The following is a 21,507-nucleotide window of genomic DNA, read 5'->3' as shown; positions in this document are numbered from 1 at the left end:
CTAATCCTGCCACCCACGAGCTGTTATATGCCATTTCGGAAATCTAGATATGAAATTGAGGTAAAACATAAAATGGCAACTTTCAAAACATAGCCTCACTATTGAAAAAATACTATTTGGCAAGCACGTGAGAGTGAACGATGATTGCTAGTTAGATGAAAGGTATGGAGGAGTGTAAAGAGAGAAGAGTACTCCAAAACAAGAGGAAGACATCCATGCCATACTATATAGATTGAAAGCATTGCTGATGCTCAATAGTGGTTAACAATGAGAAACAGAATAGGAGAAATGGTTGAATCAAAGTAAGGAAAGAAAAGCAAACACACATGCTAATGATGCAAGGGAAATGCAATAGACAAATATGGTTAGGAGAAGATGATGGGCAACAGGAGTGTTTTAATTTGAGCCGGTAGGGAGGCAATTGTCTAAACTATGAAAGTGTGCAGAAAACAGCTGCACGCAAGGTTGAGGAATGCCTCTTAGGATTCTTTAAACACTGGGATGCTAAAATTCCCAGCACAAAAGTCATCTGAGGCACTTAAAACAGCTCTTAATTTATCTTTTCAGAAAATACAGAGGAAAGCAGAGAGTGTACAGATGGTCTACAAGAGCTGTACAAGACTTTGGAACAAGCAAGTCTCTCAGCTTTTGGAGAGCAGCGTCCATCCACCAAACAGGAGTACCGAAGATCTTTTATCAGGAGGTGCAATGACCCAGTTACCAATGAAAAGCTCCATCGCATCCGAGTTCTGAAAAGCACTTTAAAAGTAAGCATTGAGGGGATCCTTGCTCCACTCATCATGGTTAAATGCAAGAAAACATGATAAAAAGATGGACTTTGTATTTGTACGGCCTCTACAACAAACATAGGCACATGAGTGAAAAGCAAACATAAGATACAAAACACAGAAGAGGGAGATGCATGGTGGGATCACAGTGCTGAAGACAGTACTGACTAGAGTGGCGAAAAGCATTGCAAAGCTGAGTATAGGAGATAGCACTACATGTATAGTCCATAACATGTTATAGACAATGTGTAATAAAGTCAAGCAAATCACAAAGGGTGATTTAGAATAAATAAAAGGTCTTGTCTGGCACACAGGTGTAGACTTGGGAATTCTGATATCAGAAGTGCACTAAACATCAAGCACATTTACTTTTAGAATGCTCAGACTCAATAGCTCAGATGTGAGAATGAGCTTGGATTATGATTTTTCCATCTGCTATGTGAGTAAGAAATTGGTGGCTTGAGAGAGAAAGGGTTTAGGAATCTCATTTTGGAGCTAGTTCAATGCAAAATAACTGACAGTTATTGAATTACAATGAGGGAACGTATTCCCACCATTCGCCTATCATAGATCTCTCCAATCTACCCTTGTGGAAACATTCACTTACACCTCATCATCTATCCTTTCCATCTCAACCAGTTCTCCACACATACTCAATAACATCATCATGTCATCCGATCTTGACATTGGTTGAAGGCAGATCACTTTTATGGTCTCTTTGGGTGCAACTTCAGATCTGAACATTTATCTAAGAGGAGTGTGTTCTCTTGTAAAGGCGATTCATGGTAGACTTGAAATACAACTCTTTCACAAACTGTTTTTTTCGTTACTCAAAAATGCAATTTCTCCCTGCCATTAACTGCTTATATGGATAGGTTATTGTCACTAATGGCTAAAAGACATATTTTTACTTACATAAAGTGTCATCCAAGATTGTTAGGCCCTCTGCATGTACTATATAAAAACATAACTTACACTACCCCCTTTTTTAACTTGTATTGGCTAACAGGAGTACACTTCCTAGTTGTAAACAAAGCCTGAATAAAACCTCATAAACAAGCCCCCTCATCACACTTTTATGACAGCATCAATAATAGAAGTAGGTCCTCTCCAATGTGTACACAGGATGCAAATCTAAGGGCCTACTTCAGGGGGTGGGATTACTTATACAATGCTAAAAGCACATGTTTGGAAAACCTTTCAAACACAGTTCCAAATAAATGCTTTTCGAACTGCACATGCATTTACATTTATTGAAATGAATGAAGAGTGGACGATTCTACTAATGTTCGACACCCTGTGCCCAACTACCAAGGCAATAAGGGTCTTAAGAGTATGGAAAATAAAAAGTCAAAGATATCATTACTCGATGGTGAGGGCAAATCTGAATCCTGTCACTTGCCTGCCAATTATGTTTACACATTATAAATGGTTTTCCTGTTTTTGGTTTCTATTCTTTCTGAATTCTAGTGGGGTTTTATCAGTGTTTTCCTGAGTTTTAAAAATGTGTATATAACAGTGGTTATCAATGGTTTCACTGTTTTGTGATGTAGAAAGTCAAGCGACTGTGTTTTTCAGTGCTTATAAAGAAGTTTGTTTTTAGTACGGTTATCGTTGCGAACCACTAATACATGATATGTAGACAGTGTACATGACATTCGCCCACACCTGTAGGATCTATTGTAATCATTTGAATTTTATTTCTAGTGGAGCACAAGCTCTTCTGTGACATTTTTAAGCTTATAACTGATTGAAATGCATGTCAGTGGTACAGAAAGTGTGTGAAACTACACATAATATCACACCAGTGAATGGCGTGTGAGGGAAAGCAAAACGTTACTTGGCAAATCCCTTTCATGCGCAGAAAAAAATGAAGCAAAATGTTTGTGATATTCCATAAATATCTTAAAAGCATGCATGTAGATTTTTTGCTATGCGCAGAGTCCACATATGTTGAGCAAGGGAAAACAGGAGCAAGAAGAAGAAGTTATGAAAGCCTACTTCACATTGGGCTACCACATCTACCGATTTGATATGTAGTCATATATTTTTGCAAACCAATGTTGAATGTTTACACATCCAGAAATGTTGATTCTTTGAAATGACATTATGGTGGCATAAAGTGCTATGCAAAAACCAATAAAATAATAATTTTGTTGCTTAAAGTCTATTGAATCTATCCTAGTAGACTACTTTTGCTATTAACATTCTACCATTTAATTATTCACCCTTCAGAGTGTTATGTGCAGGATCTTACTGAGAACCAGCTGTGAAACCTTTACTGGACTGCTTGCTGACTTTAATGAACCTAAGGGGGCACGCCAAAATCCTTCTAGGAAAAAAGAGCTGTACAGTTCCTTTTACTAAAAAATTAATTTGAGTTATTTTGTCTGTCTGCAAACTTTATAGGAGGCAACCGGAGATTCCATGTGGGAATTTCTCCAAAAGAAATTACATTTGTAAATTGTAAATACATTGGTTGTCAAACTATCAATCTTTGTTTACAGATTCGTAAAGACAATCCATCTCTCTGGGGATATTAAAGCTAAAAACTGTGTCAGGACAAACCTAGAGATTACCATTGTTTGGTGGGGAGTTCGTGGGGCAGATCTGTACTTTGGGCCAGCCGGCCAGGATGGCAAGTTTCACTGTCATTTACTATCTGCCCCGAATATCATCAGGCCCCTGCATACCTCACATCACGTGCCCCATATAAGACCAACGCCTCAGGATTACCATACTCCTGCAAAGCATGTGGATTTGTTTCGTTTTTATTATTTTTTTAATTTTGTGATTTTTACTAATATCACAACGATTAAAGAAAAATAAAGAGGGTAGTTTGAGGGGCACGATACCCCCTTATTGTGCCTGTTCACACTCCTACCACCATCCTCTCCTGGCAATACACATGCCCGGGCAGATGCAGGCCATGCTGTTCCTATTACTGTGAGGGAAATAATACCACACCTATGACCCTTCAGAAGATACTTAGGGCCTTCTTACAATGTGGGGTGGATGGAACCGTTGTGGAAAGGAACCGTCCGACCTCAGGTTGGCGGTTCCGACTGCAGTATTTTAATGCAACTGCCCATGGTGCAGTCGCATACCTCCATTTCTCAATGAAAGCTAAGGCCCGCAGCCTAAGCTAGCCATTAAAAAATGGATGTTTTGAAACATCTCTGCACCGTGTGGCAGGCACCATATGGTGCCTGCCACACAGTGCACGGAGGTTAAGGGGGAACCGCCCCATTGCAGATGGCCAGGGGTAAGGGGGCCCTGCTTCACTTTCCGGCAGCCTTTTCATGCCAGAAAGGCTGGTGTGGAATGGCTGTCGGAAACCAGCATCATAATCCTGATGGCAGAGCCGCCATTATTAAGGAATTATGCGGTTTGTCCGATGGACCGACGGGCTCCTTGAGCCTATTGGAACCATGAAGGAATCCCCTCACAGGTTTACCTTCGACCGCTGTCAACCGTGACAGCAGTTTAAGTTTAGTTTATTGTACAGTTAATAAAAACTCACAATTTTAAAACGTACAAATATTTAAAAGAAGTCAATTGCTACATGTAAAACATAAAAGGAGCGGGTGGCTCACATATTTAAGATCTTTGAAAGTCACAATTTGGATTTAATAAAGTCCTTTGGGGTTGGGGGGACAAGGTGCTTCCAGTTTTAAGAGGCAAGAGTCTCCGGGGAGGTTTGCGCTGTTTTGGTTTGGCTGGTGCTTCGAGTGAACCCTATGGCTGTTTCTTTTAGTCTGCTAGCCACTATGTCAAAAAATGTTGTTGTTCTGCAGTTTAGCTGGGTTTCTTCAGGGTTGAAACAAAGCATCACAGCCGGCCTGCAGATTGTTATGCCCTTCTGATTCCATAGGACCCGAAGCAGAGAACGCCTTATAGCCAAGAGGTTTGTGCAAATGCAAATAATATGTATGAGGTCCTCTTTCCCAGAGCGACAAAGTCGGCAACGGTTTGCTGAGTTTTCCCTTTTCCATGGTGCCATGTGGGGTGTTATAGGTATGTTGCCGAGACGCATGTTGAGAAACTTGTTTTTTGTTTTCTGTATGAGGCCCGTTGTTAAGTACTCTTGTGGTTTGAGAGCACTGTAGCCTTTCAACACTACCCATCCATGCGCTCTCTTGGCTAGGGTGGCTTTGTCCTCAATAGATGAAACCATCTTGGTGATTTTCGATACCACTTTTTTGAAAGTGCCAGGATCAGTTGATGACTCCCATAGGTTTGTTAATCCTAAGGTCTCCAGTGATTGCATTAAATAATTCCTTGCATGTGAGTTGTCTCTAAAGGACAGTTCAGTCCAGAGGTAGGCATTTAAGGATCCGTGGTCGGCGTCTCTGATTTTCCGCCAACTTTTTATGTGTACGCCTCTTCTCTCCACCGTTTGTTTCTGCAATCCGAATTCAAGACGGATTTGAGCGGGCGATGAGTAGGTGGGAAGGTGGAATATTGCCCTGTATGCTCGACTGATGGTATTGTCTAATGTCGTTGCGTCTTTGCCTTGCATGGGTTCACTGCCTTAAGTGAGCAAAGGCTGTAAGCGAGCTCTTATTACCTGTAGGAGAGGGCCCAGTGACCGGTCTGGGAGAGCTTTCTGCAAAGGCTTTATCGAAAGATGGAATGTCATGCCCTTCCGACGGATGGCCTCTAGTTGGTGTTTGAAAGAGCCATTGCCATCTATTATGACACCTAGGTATTTATAAGAGGCCTCTGTCTGTCCAGGAACCAAGCAAATTTCAATTTTTTGTAGTAATTCATTGTCATGACTTTTGTTTTGTTCAAATTAATTGTTAGTGAGTTAGTTGTGGAAAATGCGTTAGTTTTGTCCAGAAGATGTTGGAGGCCGATAGGGGACCGGCTGATGAGGACAAGGTCGTCTGCATAAAGGAGGTTCGAGAGCGTGATGTTGCCAAGTCGCGGTGCGTGAGATTTAACTGTCTCCAGCTCGCCAGGGAGATCTGCGAGGAAGAGATTAAACAACATAGGGGCTAGGACGCAGTCTTGTTTCAATCCTTTGCTGTTCCTGATTTGTCTTGAGAGGTGCGTGCCGGATCCCAGTTTGATCCCGACCCAAGTGTTAGTGTATAGCATTACCAGCTGCTGTAAAAGTGGGCCTGGAATTCCCCATCTATCCAGCTTCCGCCAGAGTTTGTGCCGGTCTACATGGTCAAATGCGGCGCTGTAGTCGATGAAGCACAAAAAAAAGAGAGCTCTTGGTGACTTTTGCTGCGTCTGACAAAAGGGTTAGCGCCATGATGTTTGTCGTGGTGCCCTGGCCGCTGCGGAATCCGGTTTGGGTTGCTGGGATGATGTTATTTGCAGTTGCCCAAGATGTTAGATCCTCCAGGATGAGGCCCGCATAATACTTTGCCTCGGTATCGATTAGGGCTATGAGGCGATAACTACTTGTATCATTCCTGGCGCCCTTTTTATAGATCGGGCTTATTATCGAGCCTCTCCAGGATGTTGGTGTTGTTGCTGATTCCCTTATTTCGTGAAATATTGGTGCCAAGATGTTACTCCAAAAGACTGCATCATGTTTTTATAATATCGGTGGGATCCCATTGGGGCCAGGTGCCCCCTCGAGTTTGCCTTTTGAAATTTGTTTTCTAATCCTGACTGCTGTTTCTAGGTGTGGATTTTCTTCTCCATTTGCGGTTGGATCGAGAGTTGTTGGTAGTTCTTCATCCGCAGTTGGGATATAGAGCAGGGATGATTTCCTTGTGTGGTATTGTATCTCTTTGTTGTTAAGTATGCTAGTCTTGTCAGGACTCTGGTGCGCGCCATTTGACCAGTCTTCTCCTCTAGACTTGTCCATTTCTGGATCAGCTGTGTTGAAGTGAGCTGACAGGTGGTTAGCCCAGTCGGATTCGGATATATTGGAGTTAATGCCTTTGTGACCTGGCTGTTGGAGGCAATGGATAGTTTTCCAGAAACTGGAGCTGTTCTTCTGTTTGGAGTTATGAAGAATTTGTATCCAGAGATCTTCTTTCAGTTGCCTTTTTCCTTCCCAGATCTTCTTTTTTAGCAGTGCTTTTAAGATGCGGAGCTCCTTTTGAGTGGCTTCGTTCTTTGGTTTTATTCGGAGCTGCTTGAGAGTCTTTTTTATTTCTTGTTTTATATTTTTTGTCTCTTCAGTTGTTACTTTTCCGTGTGTAAACCATGAAGTGTTCCCTTTTTGGATTTTTTGCTCTGTAGCATGTTTGGCTCCCAATTCCGTTGCAAAGTCAGTCCAGGCGTCTAGCGGATTTATGTTTGAGCTGGACGTCTGGTGTATGATTATAGTTGCACTGGTTGATAGTTCCTCAGACTCAGTAGTCTTGCACCTTATTCGTCTGTAGTTGGCAGTATGTTCTGTGCCAATGTATCTTCTTTCCACTGCTTGGTTCTTGCAAGACAGACCTAGATTACCTTTTAGCGGCAGATGGTCGCTTTGGGCACTGTCTCCTATCTTGAACGAGCTGATTTTCTCGTACAGTGGAAGTGTCACAAGCATGTAGTCAAGGTGTGAGGAAGTGCTTGAGGAGAAATATGTCGCTGCTGGTGGAGTGTCCTCTATGAATCGTCCGTTGAGTACTCTCAAGTTTAGCTGCTCAAGATCTTTCAGTAGCTGGGTTGAGGTATTTGTGTGTTTGTTTGGGGAGGGGATGGATTGGGATTTTCCAGACGGTATCCATTTCCTTTGTCATATCGTCTATTGGTTTGTCTCCAAAGAGGTGGAGGTTAAAGTCATCTGCCACAAGTATATTCTCCATATCCCTGTCCTCCAAGAGCCTTGTCAGTTCTTTGACGAGTTCCCTTGACCCCGATTGCCTGTGCTTCGGGTGTATATATATGTTTATGATATATAACTGTTGGGCAACCTGAATATTTACGATTGTAATTGATAGTGCCTGTATCGCATTCGGTGGGGTGATGCTTACTCTTATTGCTTCCATTGTTCCATTGTTCCAATAGTTGATATTGAGGCGAATGTCGCCAGGCCGCCTGAGCTGTGGCCATATTGAGAGCCTCTAGTTGCCGGATGGGTTTGGGTTGTGTAACCTTGTAGTGGTGTGTCGTTTGCTTCCCACGTTTCCTGTGTAAGAATCAGGTCAAAAGATTTCAAATAGTATAGTATTTCGGGGTCCTCCAGTTTGTCTGAGAGTCCGTTGATGTTCCAATTGCATATTTTGATTTTGAGGGGGACAGCAGAGTTGGAAGTTAAAGCTGGTGCTCTTTGTCAGTTAGTGTCACCTCCAGGTATGGGATGTGTTATTGTTATTCTGTAAGCAGTCAACGGCGTCAACGGCGGTCGGACTGTAAACCTACAATGTCATGTGGAAAAGCTCCAACCACTGGTCGGAGGCTTTCCGACCGACATCGTAATGAGGCTCTAAATGTATGGAGATCTTGCCTACCAGGATGATGTTGTGTTGTGAATGCAGATGTAGGGAGAAAGCGGGGGAATGGGTTTATAGACTGGTGCAATTTCCTCAGCCAATACAAAATCTAATTGGCTAAGGGGCAGTCCAAGATGTTAGAGAGAGACAAGAACATAACCACTTAGGTAATGCCTTCCGTTTTCCTCCAAGGCTGAACTGAAGCATGCCAGTGCTCTCGCAGCCCTATTTACATTTCTACATATATAGCACCTTACTTCTCTACTGCTGTTATTGGTCAAGGCTCTGTAACGACTTTTTTTCTCTTACATCCAGATGCTCACAGCCACTCAGCTCCCAAGTGGGAGGACAATAGACTGTGCGTCAAAGGAGACGAGTGCACAGGGTTCTCATCCTTTCTGGGTGCTGGCACATGTATATTTATTGATACCATGATGCTCACTGTTCCTTGGGTCATTGCAGCCTTCCCAGAATGATGCTTGTGGCTTCCCTTTCTCTGGTAGTTGCAGCACGTTTCCCCATCACATTGGGTATACAAAAATTCACTGTCGGTGGGTGCTTGCCAGCAAAGTAATCTGACAGGGAGGAATGGGCAGAACAGCCTTGTAAAAGAGGTGGTGTATGGCTAAATTAAAATGGCCGAAACTACCACATCAATGAAATCATTTGTCTGCTTGCATTTGCTGTACTTTGGTGCCCCAAGCGTCAAAGCAGAGCAATGGCAGGCATGACAAATAAATCAGTGTATCTTGGTTAAAACTGATACAGCTGATTAGAGCATCAGTTGGGTTTTTTGGAGGATTGTCAGTTTAAATTGTAAATGGGTTATAAAATAAGAACTCATAAATATGCCATTTAGTGGTTAATATATGTTTGGTGATAGTGCGTGCAGCATTTGTGTTGACTGTTTTTACTCTCTGATAAGTCTGAGGCCAAAGAAATGGGGGGGGGGTCATTCATTCCCCATATGTTTGCATGTGGAGCATGCTTTATTTGCTTCATATATCTATTCGTCCTTATATTTTGAAGATGTAGAGATGATTAACATAGCTTTCCTATGAACACTTCTAAGATAGAAGGAGTAATCAATCGGATTATGCATATCTCCTACCTTAAGGGGCTAGCGTTTACTTTGGATCAAAGTTCCACTATGCAAAAATAACCACCAGCATAAATAAAGTTGGATGCACAGTTTCTAATGCTGCCTCGAGGAGTGGATGCAGACCTATAAAAGATGTTCAAAAGTAATGATCCTCTGCTTTCACTGAATTATTAGGCCTGCTCAGTAGTCCTAGTGACCCAAAACACAAATCGTTTAAAAATTAGGGATGTCAATAAAAGTGCTCCTGATAGAGCGCGCAGGTCACCCGGCCAATAATTTCACCACTACACGTACCGGGCCCATATACTTTTCAATTTATCATATACATTAATCGGGTGACCTTACACTCTACTACCAGTAACCCTGGTTCCTTTCCTATTTATTTCTCGTGTACCCGACTTACCAATCCACCGTTACGGGTATCTATGACCACAATGGATCAGGGAGCTAGCTGTGAAAGAAAGGCAGACAACCCAAATACCAACATTTATATTTCTTTGTCTTCTTAAATGACCACAAACTCAGGAAGTTTTAAAAGTTTTATCTAGAATTCAGATTCAGAAAGCATACAGTTTATAACTAATAAGCAATCAATGATCAAGATAACAAAGAGCACATATCCATATAGAAAATATATCAGGGCAACCATTTATGAGTCTAATGATAGATAAGAACAAGAAACACGCTAATCAAACTTTCCGGGATGAAAATGTGAGATCGACTAACTATAGATGGGCAATCTTAGACACTGACTAGAATTTCACTACTGGGAAATTACTTCAAAGTTGGATAAGAGTTTGGGAAATCCTATACATCTATAGGAAAGGGAAAACAGGGTGCATGCTATAGTTCTAGCAATCTTACTTCAATCAACTTGGAAAAGGACAATTATAAACCATATCTATATTTCATAAACAATATGGAGAGTTGTACTTAAAGGAAGGGTAACATAGGAACATGCTAGAAACAGCAATAACGTATGAGCTTTCATTCAGTAGCTTTGCGAAAGCATGGAAAATCAATTATGCGCAAAGGTATATCTTTATTAAAGCAAAAGACAGAAAATAGAAAGGTGCAGTATAGCGTTTTCAGCACTATATATTTACCTAGAATGGTGTGAAGACCAACCCTGGCCACGGATCAGTCAAGGACAGGAAAAACCCCAAGGAAGGACAGTCATCAATGGGACAGCAGGTGCAGAATGGACACCCCAGGACAGGACAGGAAACCCAGATTAGGATCAGGACAGGACCACCAAGGAACGACCAGCACCCGCAGTTTGGAAGCAACGCCTGCGCTCCACCCTCTCTGCAGCTATCGGCCAGAACCCCGATTGGGTTATCGAACTCCCCAGCAAAGTGCTCCGCCAGCACTTAAGGTTTAGTAAAATCTCTGAGTCTATGGATATTTCGGAGAGAGTGCTCCGCAGCGCTCTGTATTCAGTCACCTATTGAGTGCGTTGGGTCAGTGACAGGTCAGCTATTCGGACAAGTCGTACAATTTCTCTAGCTAAACCTAGGCTAGTTATACTGTTTTGGGTCAGTGTACCACCCCCCAAATGTTGCAAGTGTCAGAATCCCCAATTTCGATTGGTCACCAAGTAGGATAGGTCAACACACCAATCACATTTGACTTTTACTAGCCAGTTTTACATATTCTGGGACCACCTATTGATTTTGGGGTTCCCATGACCTATTCTACAGAATACAATAGAATGAATACATTTGTTGCTACTGTAGTACATTTCGACTTCTCCGGCTGGGTGAAGGTGCATCTTCCCAGGCACGTCTTGGCAGGGACCTTCAGTTGGCACCCTGTCAATGCCACCGGCAGAAGTCTGTCATGCGCAGAACAGCATTTCAATATGGTTTCTCGAGTGTCCCAGTAGACCCTCAATATCGCGGTACATGAAAAGTGAGCAAAAACAAATTAAAACATAGAAATAAATGAATACACTGTATACCATGAATTGCTACTCTATACCCCTTTACCTAAAATATACTATGGCGTGAGAGATTAATGCAAACAGACAATAACATAAAACATTAGCGCAAGCTTCACCATGTGAGAACATAGACAGTCATCTTAAAAGCCAATGCGCAAGCGCAAAAGATTCCCACCAGAACTGCAAGTACGTCACGTCACGTGAGTGTGACTAACGCATGCGCAGAACGAAACCCCGCCAAGCAGTGGCCATTTTAGATACAAACGTTATTGAGTTAGTAAACACATACGCAAGCGTCACTAGGACACCCCAAATGTCAGAATAAAGGGAAATTAGTAAGACAAACAGGTTGAATTACATGGTTATAAGTTATTCGAGGTTCATGAATCCAAGCAAGTCGCGTAATATGCGAATCCTTGCTCCATCAATCCCCTCTTTGATGATATTTACTATCATCATAACTAATGGAATCAGATGCCAACTTTTCACACTTTGTTCATTTCAATCTCTTCCAACATTCGATTCAATTTTTCCTTAACTTCTTTGTTAAGGTGAGAATTTTTCACCCTTTTATAAATCTGATTATTCAGTTCCTCTAATTCCAATTCATCCACACTCCGTTTCACACCTCTTTTATTCACAGTATATTTCTTTTGGTGTTTGCGACATTTGCAACAGACAAATATAAGGAATATAATAAACCCTATTATGGCAATTGGCATCAGTACCTTAAACAACAATCCTCTACCTAACTGTGCAAACCAATGACCTACAGCCGAGAGACCATCAGTAAGTCTTTTCCAGGCACTGTCAACCTCCAGTGGTTTAAGTTCTTTTTCCAAATTTGTAATGTTCCTTACATACCTTTGGATCCCTACACTTTTGTCAGGTATGTAAGTGCAACAATGTTGCGCTTTCAACATTCTGCAGACTCCGCCCTCTTTCGCTAATAGAGTATCAAGGACAAGTCGGTTCTGTAAAACCATTGATCTGATCGCAACCATTTCGGTATTGACCATCAGAAAACCTCCAGCAGTGTCGGTAGATAACCGATCAACTACTGGAGACAATTTGCAAATTTTGTGTGTATTCAGAACCACTCCCACTGCAGGTATTATTGCGCTAAAAATATCTCCTACAATCTCACCAGCAGTTTCTCTTCTAGTGCGTACTACTTTGTTAGTTTCTTCATTGCTTCCAGTGATTTTTCCCACATGGTATATCTTTGGGAAGACAATACCAAAGTAGCAACTCCCGTACCAATGGTCGGGCAATTTGAAATAAGCCTTGTTCCCACAAATAAAATAAATTCCAGGAAACACAGGCTCTGTCCCATCTTTGAAACCCCAACCTCCAATTACCTTGTAATTATGCTCACATTCACTGGAACCGATGAAAACATTGTTATAATAACTAGTCATTTCCCTTTTAAGACAGAGCTTCCCTTTCTTTTCGAAAACAAGGAGCATAGCAGCAGTAGCTCCACCATTTGAGGTGCTCCCTATACTTTCTGCCCATTTAGGAATTTTATGGTTCCTATCTTTGGCTTTCTTTTGGAAACTCTCTCTTCTCTTCTCTACCATGTCCAGGAATTCTTTTTCCTTTTCATGTAAAGAACAGGTCAGGTTATTTCTATGTGCATCATCTATATTAATTTTCCCTACAGTTAGAAAATAATCACTCATGTATTTAGCTACATCTCTAGTCGTCTGTACAGGGTTTAGGTTTCTTCGAACAGGAAGTTCAGAAAATGTCACGTCATAGTTTGAATAGTAATACTGTAAAGGTCCTCTTTTGTAAAATAAGCTAGTCAGTACACTACAAGAAATCCCATAGGTTAAGGGCAAGTGATGATAAGTCACGCCTTCAGCTACAGAAGTAGGTAGCTTTATGCAGACATAGCAGTCGTCTATTTCCATAGTTTCTACATAATGCAATAACAGGTTTGCGAAAACGTTTAAATGAGTCTTGTTCTTAATTTTGTTAAAGTGTAATTCTTCCTCATCTGGTGCTTCTAAGTTTGATTGTCTTCGTTTCAGACTAAGTGGTTTGTCCAATGTGTCTACTCTTCGTGGTGTTGTTCTAGTGTGTGATTCTACAGTGTCGTCAGGTAAGTTATTATTCGGGTACAGGCTTGGATTCTTACTCATCAGAGAAGGAAGGGTTACAGTCAGTCCTATCCACAAGATCAGTACTATTGCTACACTACACAAACACACTTGGCAGCATGTTTTACAACAACTACGTCTAGGTCTTCCGTTCACACTTGAATCAGACATTTTCTGTTTAACAGAAGTTTTCCAACCCCTCTTTGTAACTTTGCACAGGTAGCTTACACTGAGCAACTTCAGGTTGGTTCGTCTTCTTCGGCAGACTGATCAGCTGTCTGTTCTTTGTCACTTTCGTCAGTTATATCACGATCCTCAAATTCCTCCAATATCAAATAAGTCCATTCAGGATCTTGGTATTTTTTGTTCAATCTTTTTATTCGATCACTTCTTCGTTTGGAGTTTTCTCTAGTCTGCTCTGCTATACGAGAACTTTGTCTTCTTTGTTCAAGTTTTTCTTCTACTGTTTTTAGTCTCAGTCTCAGTCTTTTAATAAACCTTGGTTCAGTATTCTAATGCTCTTTTATTCTCACTGGTTTGTGGCACTTCTGCTTCGGCTTCTTCCCTTCCTGTCTGACTAGTCCCAGGTCTTGTATCTGTTTCTTCTGCCTGGTTACTAAGCTGGCCTTGTTCAGGTGTAGACGGGATTTGACTTTTGGGCGTTTCAGTTTCTGTGTCCTGAACACGTTCGTCTATTTCTATCTGTTCCTGTTCAAGCACTTCGAACCTTTGATTTTCTTCCGCTTGAACTTTTGCCCTAATTTCTGTCTGTCCCTTTTCAATTTCAGGAGTTCTTGGAGGTGTGTCGAACACCTGTTCTGTCCCTATCTGATCTTCTTCTCCTTCAGATTTTACATGGATTTCGATAATCTGATTGTCTCCTATTCCTGTCTCGTCCTCACTATTCCACTCTCTATCTGCATAGGTTTGACTTCTTGTTCTGATTGGATCATCAGTCAGGTCGATTATGCGTATCCACTCATCTTGACTGGTGCTCGGTTGTTCTTCATCAGCTACTTCGGAACCCACATCTGGAGACTCCTCAGCTGGGCAACCTTCAGCGTCAGTCTTCTCGTCTCTAATCACCTTCTTGGTATGGCTGGCATGGATCCACTTTGGAACGCCGGCACACTTCACCGCTGTCGTGGTCACCAGTATCACTTGGCGTTGTTTTCCCCACTTCGGTGCAAGGCAATTTGAACGAGTATGCTTCTTGAGTACAACCCAATCGCCTGGAACCAATTTATTGACTGGAGTTGTTGGACTGGCGACGGCGTCTTCCCCAATCTGGCGAGAGATAGAACGCACTTGGTCACCCAGTTGCTTGCAGTACTCAAGTACCAAATCATTAGAAATGCTTATCAGTTTGTATCCTGGTACCCATGCTTGTCTCATCACTCTTCCCATCAGGATTTCATGGGGACTCAGGCCTGTTTTTTGGTCTGGAATACTTTGGATTCCCATCAGAACAAGAGGTAAAGCCTCTATCCAGTTCATGCCCGTAGATTCACACATCTTCCCTAATCTTGACTTGATAGTGCCATTTACTTGTTCCACTACTCCAGAAGCCTCTGGACGATATGCACAGTGCAGCTTTTGTGTAATCTTGAATGCTTTACAAAGCTGATCGATTACCTCATTCTGGCAATGCCCACCTCTATCTGATTCAATTGTGACTGGAACCCCGTACCTAGGTATTAGCTCTCGCAGTAACAATTTGGCTACAGTCATGGCGTCATTCTTTTTGGCTGGGTAAGCTTCCACCCATTTTGAAAACAGGCAGACAATGACAAGGACGTATCTCATTCCTTTACAAAGGGGCAATTGAATGAAGTCTACCTGCAACCTTACAAAGGGACCCCCTGACTTCCCAATTTTTCCCAATTCGACTACAGTTCCTTTCCCATCGTTGAACTGCTGACATGTTAAGCACCTCTGGCAGAGTGACTCTGTTACCTTCCTGAACTTCGGGTTGTACCATGTTTGCTGGAAAAACCAATCCATGGCATCCCTGCCAACGTGTGCATCTCCATGCATCAATCTGGCCATAGAAGCAAGCAAGCGTCTAGGCAACACAGGCATACTGTCAGGTTCCACAATGATACCATCTTCACTTCTCTGTCGACAACCAAGCTTTCTCCATTTTCCTTTTCCTTTGTTGGTGCAGCATACTGCCAATCTCTCAATTCCTCCCATGTAGGCACCTCCTCAAACACCATAAATTGGCAGCTGTTTCCATATCCTCCCAATTTAATATTAACAGACATTCGATGTCTGGCACAATGTTGGGCCACTTCGTCAGCATATCGATTTCCCACTGTCACATGATCGGTGCCAGATTTGTGAGCAGCACATTTGACCACTGCCAATTCTTTTGGTAACTGGATTGCATCCAGTAATTCTTGTACAACCTTTCCATTTCTGATAGGAGTACCTGAAGAAGTCAGAAACTCCCTTTGTAGCCACAATTGGCCGAAGTCATGCACAACCCCATAACAGTATTGACTGTCAGTATATACTGTTATTCTTTTATTTTTCCCAATTTTACAGGCTCTTGTCAATGCAATCAATTCGGCTACTTGTGCAGACTTCACTCCAAATAAACAGGATGCTTCTATAGTGCGTTTTACCGTGACTACAGCATAAGCAGCACTTAGGCCTACAAGTTCGTGTCTCAGACATGAGCCATCCACAAACAGCTCACTATCTTCTACTGGCAGGGGTACTTCCTTGATGTCTGGGCGTGGTTTAGTACTGAATTCTGTCAGGTCAATGCAATCGTGTTCGACCTCTCCCTTTGCTTCCGCAATTATGGAGTCTGGCAATAGGGTAGCTGGATTCAGTATGTTACACCGAGCAATGACCACATTTGCAGCACCTACAAGAATCCTCTCGTACTTAGTCAGCCGACAAGGTGTGAGATACTGGGTCTTTGTTCTGGTCAGTAGGATTACAACTGCATGTGGAACATACACTGTTACAGGATGTCCCATAACAATGGGCTTGCTTTGTTCAAGACTCGTGCAGGTTGCAGCTACAGCTTTCAGACATCCGGGTAACCCAGCAGTCACTGGATCCAAAGTGGCAGAAAAATATGCCACTGGACGTCTAGTCAAACCATGTGCTTGGGTTAAGACTGACAATGCGCAATTGTCTCGTGTATCACAAAACAGTGAAAATTCCTTGGAATAATCAGGCATGCCTAAAGCAGGGGCTGTACACAGACATTCTCGTAATTTAGTAAATGCTGTCAGGCTTTCCTCATCCCATTCCACTGGGTCCTTTGCTCCTTTCTTTGTCATTTTGATCAGAGGTTTGGCTAGGACTGCAAATCCCACACTCCATTGCCTGCAGTAACCTACAACTCCAAGGAACATTCTGACTTCTTTCTGGGTATTGGGCAACTGCTTGTTTCGAATTATCCTAATTCTTTCTGAAGTAACTTTCCTGATACCTTTCTCTATCTGGTGCCCCAGATATTTTACCGATTTGGTACAAAACTGTAGTTTGTCAGGTGATACTTTGTGTCCTCCTTCACCTAAGTGGTTCAGTAGTGCAATGGTGTCAACAACACAGTCTTTCTGACTCTTAGACGCCACCAAGAGGTCGTCTATATATTGCACCAAAACTGAGTTTCCAGGTAAGGTTAAAGATTCCAGACATTTTTTCAGAATCTGATTAAAGATTGAGGGGCTTTCTGTGTACCCCTGGGGGACGCGATTCCAAACGAACACGTGACTGTCGAAAGCAAATGAGAAAAGAAATTTGCTGTCTGGATGCAAGGGAATCGAAAAGAATGCGTGACATAGGTCAATCGCGGTGAACCACTCAGCATCCCAGGGGATCTGATACAGGATCACTGCTGGGTTTGGAACAATAGGACAGCAAGGAACAACGATCTTGTTTACCTTTCTCAGGTCCTGTACTACCCTATACTTGCCACTAAGTTTCTTGATTCCAATTATGGGTGAGTTACACGGGCTACTCATCACTTCCTGTATGATGTTTGCTTCTAATAATCTTTTTATTTCAATGGCAACTCCTGCTCTAACTTCTGCACTCATTTTGTACGGTTTGGTATTGGGGTAAACTGCATTTTTTTTCATGGCTATTTTGATTGGGTCTACATTTGCCATCAGGCCTACATCCTTTCCAGTAAAGTCCCATACTTCTGGTTTCACTGTCTTTTGGAGTTCTTCGGGTAAGTCTTGTATAGTCAATTGTTTAATTTCTGAGTCAGGTTTGATTAACATTAATTTGTATATTCCATCTTCGTCTGGGGTTTGGATTTCGATGCCCTTTGGTGTGCAAAAGATGGTACAGTTCATTTTACACAACAAATCACGTCCTAATAAGTTTACAGGACTGGTGTCACAAACTACAAATCTATGCATTTCTTTGAAGTTCCCTATTGTAATCTCCATGGGCTCAGTAACTGGGGTACTAATCAATTGATTAGATACACCCACTACTTGGATTGCTTCTCCCGAGAGGGGTAGGTTTGGAACGTCTGCTGTTCTCACAGTAGAACGAGTAGCACCAGTGTCCAACAGAAAGGTGACATCATTGCCTTCAACCTTTCCTTCAATGTATGGCCCTGACTGGTCTACCGGCAAGGAGGGACCAAGTACGCACTCCTCGTCCTCCCCTCTCAGGCCCCGTCAGTATTGATCGTCACAAAGAAAAGTATCATTCAATAAAAATTGCGAAGTTGCTGCATTTCTGTCCTCGTTTCCTCCCCAGATCTCTATGTCATCACCCTGCGGTGTTTTTCCCTTATAATTCGGTTTAGGTGCACGGGGCAACTGACTTGCTTTTACCTGTTGCTGGGTCTTTCTTGGCCTTTCATTCTGCGTCTGTGGATTTAAATCAGGGGTTTGAGGGTTATTATGCTGTGCATATGGACACTCGTCTCTCCAGTGCCCTATCTCTCCGCACTGGTGACAGGGAAATTTCTTTTTGGCTTCCTCTCGACTCATTTTTACTCTGGGCTTCCCTCCTCCCCCAGAACCTGGATTTTGGGAAATTTTATTCATTTTACCTAATTGTTTTTCCTGCTGTTCCGCTAGTTTTACTTGTGCCCACATAACCTTTTCCTTCAGAGCCTTTCGCTTGTCTGCCATCTCGCCTTCGCAATACTTTGCGTATCGCAAGACTTCGTCTATTTTCTTAGACTGCCAACAGATTTTATTGTCTTTGATCCACTGACAAATTTCAGGTCTTAAACCGTTTACAAACCTGTAAATGAAGTGGGTCATATCCTTCATCTCGATATTATCTATTCCACTGTACGTTTTAAACACCTGTAACAGTCTTTCATAAAAGGAGTGGACAGTCTCATCTCTTTCCTGCGTGGTTCTATCTATCTTGGTCCAAACAGTTTCCTTTGCAGGCACTTTTTTCTTTAGGTGTAACATAACCTGGTCGTATTTTCTCATCACCTCATCAGAGGGAGCTCCTGTAGCAGGGTCCCTCGTATATTCCTTATTAGGCCAATCAACGGCGATTTTACATTAGGTTCATAAATCCACAGGCACCACTATGTCGAAAAACCCATCCAGGTCTTTCCATAGGCATTTTTGCACTTTTACAAACCTTTCTACCTGTCTGTACCACTCCACGGGCTTTTCTCGCAACTTTGGAAAGTCATTGGTAAAGGACACAATATCCTGTCTGGACCATGGAACGTGCACATATTTCCCTCCTGGCACTTCTCGCATTGGGTATAACTGTTCGGGCTTGTCTGCTTCCCTTAAAGCAAACTCAGAAGTCGCCTGTTTGGACCTAACCTCTTCCTTTTTCTTTGCCCACCTGGCTTTCCACTTTTCTACATTTCCCCATTTTTGCAACACGGTCAACAATTCTTTGATCTGCACCTTTTTCCCTGACACATTCATATTTTCCAGATCTTTGTCTGAGAACTCAGCTCTATAGGGTTTTTGTAATGGCTTTGATTTCGAAATATCTATTCCCATACTAGCTGCAGTGTCTGTTAATTTCTCATGGAGCACTCGGGTATTACGGGTAAGACTCTTGCAGATAAACAGCAGCTCTTCCTCGGAATAGGTATTTAATCTGTCTAACCCCACGTTTCCGGCTGTCAGTTCTTCCATTTCAATTCTTAATTTATAAATATCTAATGGTTTGGTCTGAGGAGTTTGTCTCTCTAATTCTCAACTCCATCTCTCAATTTCGTCAGGAGTTACCAATGTGACACTTTTGGTACCTGAAGTCGATTCTATTTGAATCTCTCTCGTATTGAAAGGATTATGTCTCTTCTGCAAACTCCTTCCTGAGTTCCTAATTGGTAAATCCATTAAAGAAGCTTCAGATTCACATTCACTCGTCTGATCATCTACAATTAAGGGCTCTCTTCGGGGCTGTACTACAGTCGGGGTAATAATTGGGGCTTGTGGACTCACTTGTCTATCCCCATACAAAGGAACAACGGGTCCAATAGTTACTGGGATTGTCAAGGCTTCGAGGCTGGTATTTAACTGGGAGAGTTTCTGAATTATTTTGGTTCGTTGTTTGGCTAGAGCCTCTCGCTCCTTTTCCTGCAGCATTCTTTCCAGGCTTATTTCAGGTACTATTTGCGGACTTAAAGTTGGGGCAGTTGGATGCGTCATACTTGGTCCTTCACCATAATTAGGTTTTGGGAAACAGCTTCCTGTATTTAAGGCTCTCGGTCCTCCCTCATAAGGAGGTCTTGAACCGAAATCTCTTTCACCTGAATATCTTGATTCTCCACTAAATGGAGGTCTTAGACAGGTGTCTCCGGCACCTATGAGTCCTAGGCCCTCGCTATAGGAAGGTATTTGACAGCTATCTCTTGGGTTTACAGATCTATTCCCTTCCTGACACAAAGGTCGTTGGGAAGCATCCTCTACACTGGACGATCTGGGACCTTCATTATAAGGAGGCGGACTTTTCATAAACATGTCATCTAATAAATCATCATCCGAATCCCCAGTGGACACCCAATGTTTGCACTTTTCTGTCTTTTTCTCTCCCGCATGACCACCCATTGGCATCATGGGAAACAGTCCTTCTACAATCATATTCTGTCTCCATTGTTTCATTTTTTTATCTCGGGTTTCTTGCTTTAATTTCGGATAAAATGTTGTTAACCCTTTGTCCAATCGGGGCTTGTCTCTCTCAAAAGCCTCGATCTCCCATTCCTCTAATGCTTCGTACTGCGTTAATCTAGGTCTGGGATGTAAATCATTCATTCGGGTTCTCAAATTAAATAGAATCCTACCATTAAATGTACCTTCTAACGGGAAATCCAAAATTCCGTCATCTTTTGTGTACTCCACCCAATTTTCCAACCATACACATGAGTGGTACCCTTTATCAAACATCATGAATGATGCAGGGGTATTAGGTGGTGGTATGACAACACCTTCTTTAGTTTTGATGGGTTTGTCCTTTTTGAAATAATTCTTCACTTTATTTACAAGGGACAATTTTCTCTTATTTCCGTACATAATGCTGGTGTTATGCCCTTTCCACTGATCGTTTTCAAACCCTAAATGTCGTGGATCAGGTCTAGTATTCGGTCTATACGTGTGCCACATACGACTTCTGCGAGCGACTTTGTTTACAAATCACTCCCAATCCAAATGCGCCTTTTATTTTCGTGCAACCAATAGAATGCACGAGTTCAAAAATTTCGACCAATGGGTGCGCGGCTTTTCGCGAGACAGGTTCTCACGCTTTCGGCACTCACTCCTCCTTTACAATTCCAGCTCCGCTACACACCCGCTGTTTCGACCAATACCAGCGCGGCGCAGAGTGACGTCAGAGCAGCTCCGCAACTGACTCCCTCCCTCACAAGGTAACGGAAACTTAATTTCTCTCTTCAAGTGCAAGTGCTTTAGTTATTTAACAACATAAACACATTCGCCACTGTACTCGAGTGTTCTAGAAAGGAAATATTATGTTTCACTGCAAGTAAACCTCTTCTGTCTACTTTTCATTCACTACGGATAGATCTCTTCTGCCTACCCTTCACTCAAGCATTAGGGAACCTGCTACTTCTTTGACTCATCCACTTCTTTTCGGGATATATACTAAGTCTAAAGTTTCACTAGCGAACCCCTTTGCTGTCACCCAAGCTCAGATGAACCTGCTACTCCTTCCGTGTGACCCTCACTTAGGTTAT

At 42.4% G+C, this 21,507-nt stretch overlaps 1 protein-coding gene across 1 annotated transcript in view; it reads left to right on the top strand.

Moving 5' to 3' along the window:
• Positions 1 to 21,507, top strand: part of LOC144828230 (connector enhancer of kinase suppressor of ras 2-like) — a 2,060,726-nt gene that overhangs the window by 1,975,366 nt on the left and 63,853 nt on the right. The window contains exon 25 of the mRNA XM_078686315.1: positions 568 to 767. Coding sequence (XP_078542441.1) covers positions 568 to 767 — 200 coding nt within the window. The remainder of the gene's footprint in view (positions 1 to 567; positions 768 to 21,507) is intronic.

The sequence above is a fragment of the Lissotriton helveticus genome, chromosome 4_1 (genome assembly GCF_964261635.1).
Source record: "Lissotriton helveticus chromosome 4_1, aLisHel1.1, whole genome shotgun sequence".
Taxonomy (NCBI): domain Eukaryota; kingdom Metazoa; phylum Chordata; class Amphibia; order Caudata; family Salamandridae; genus Lissotriton; species Lissotriton helveticus.
The sequence above is the reverse complement of the archived record's forward strand: the minus strand, read 5'-3'. Positions and strand labels throughout refer to the sequence as shown.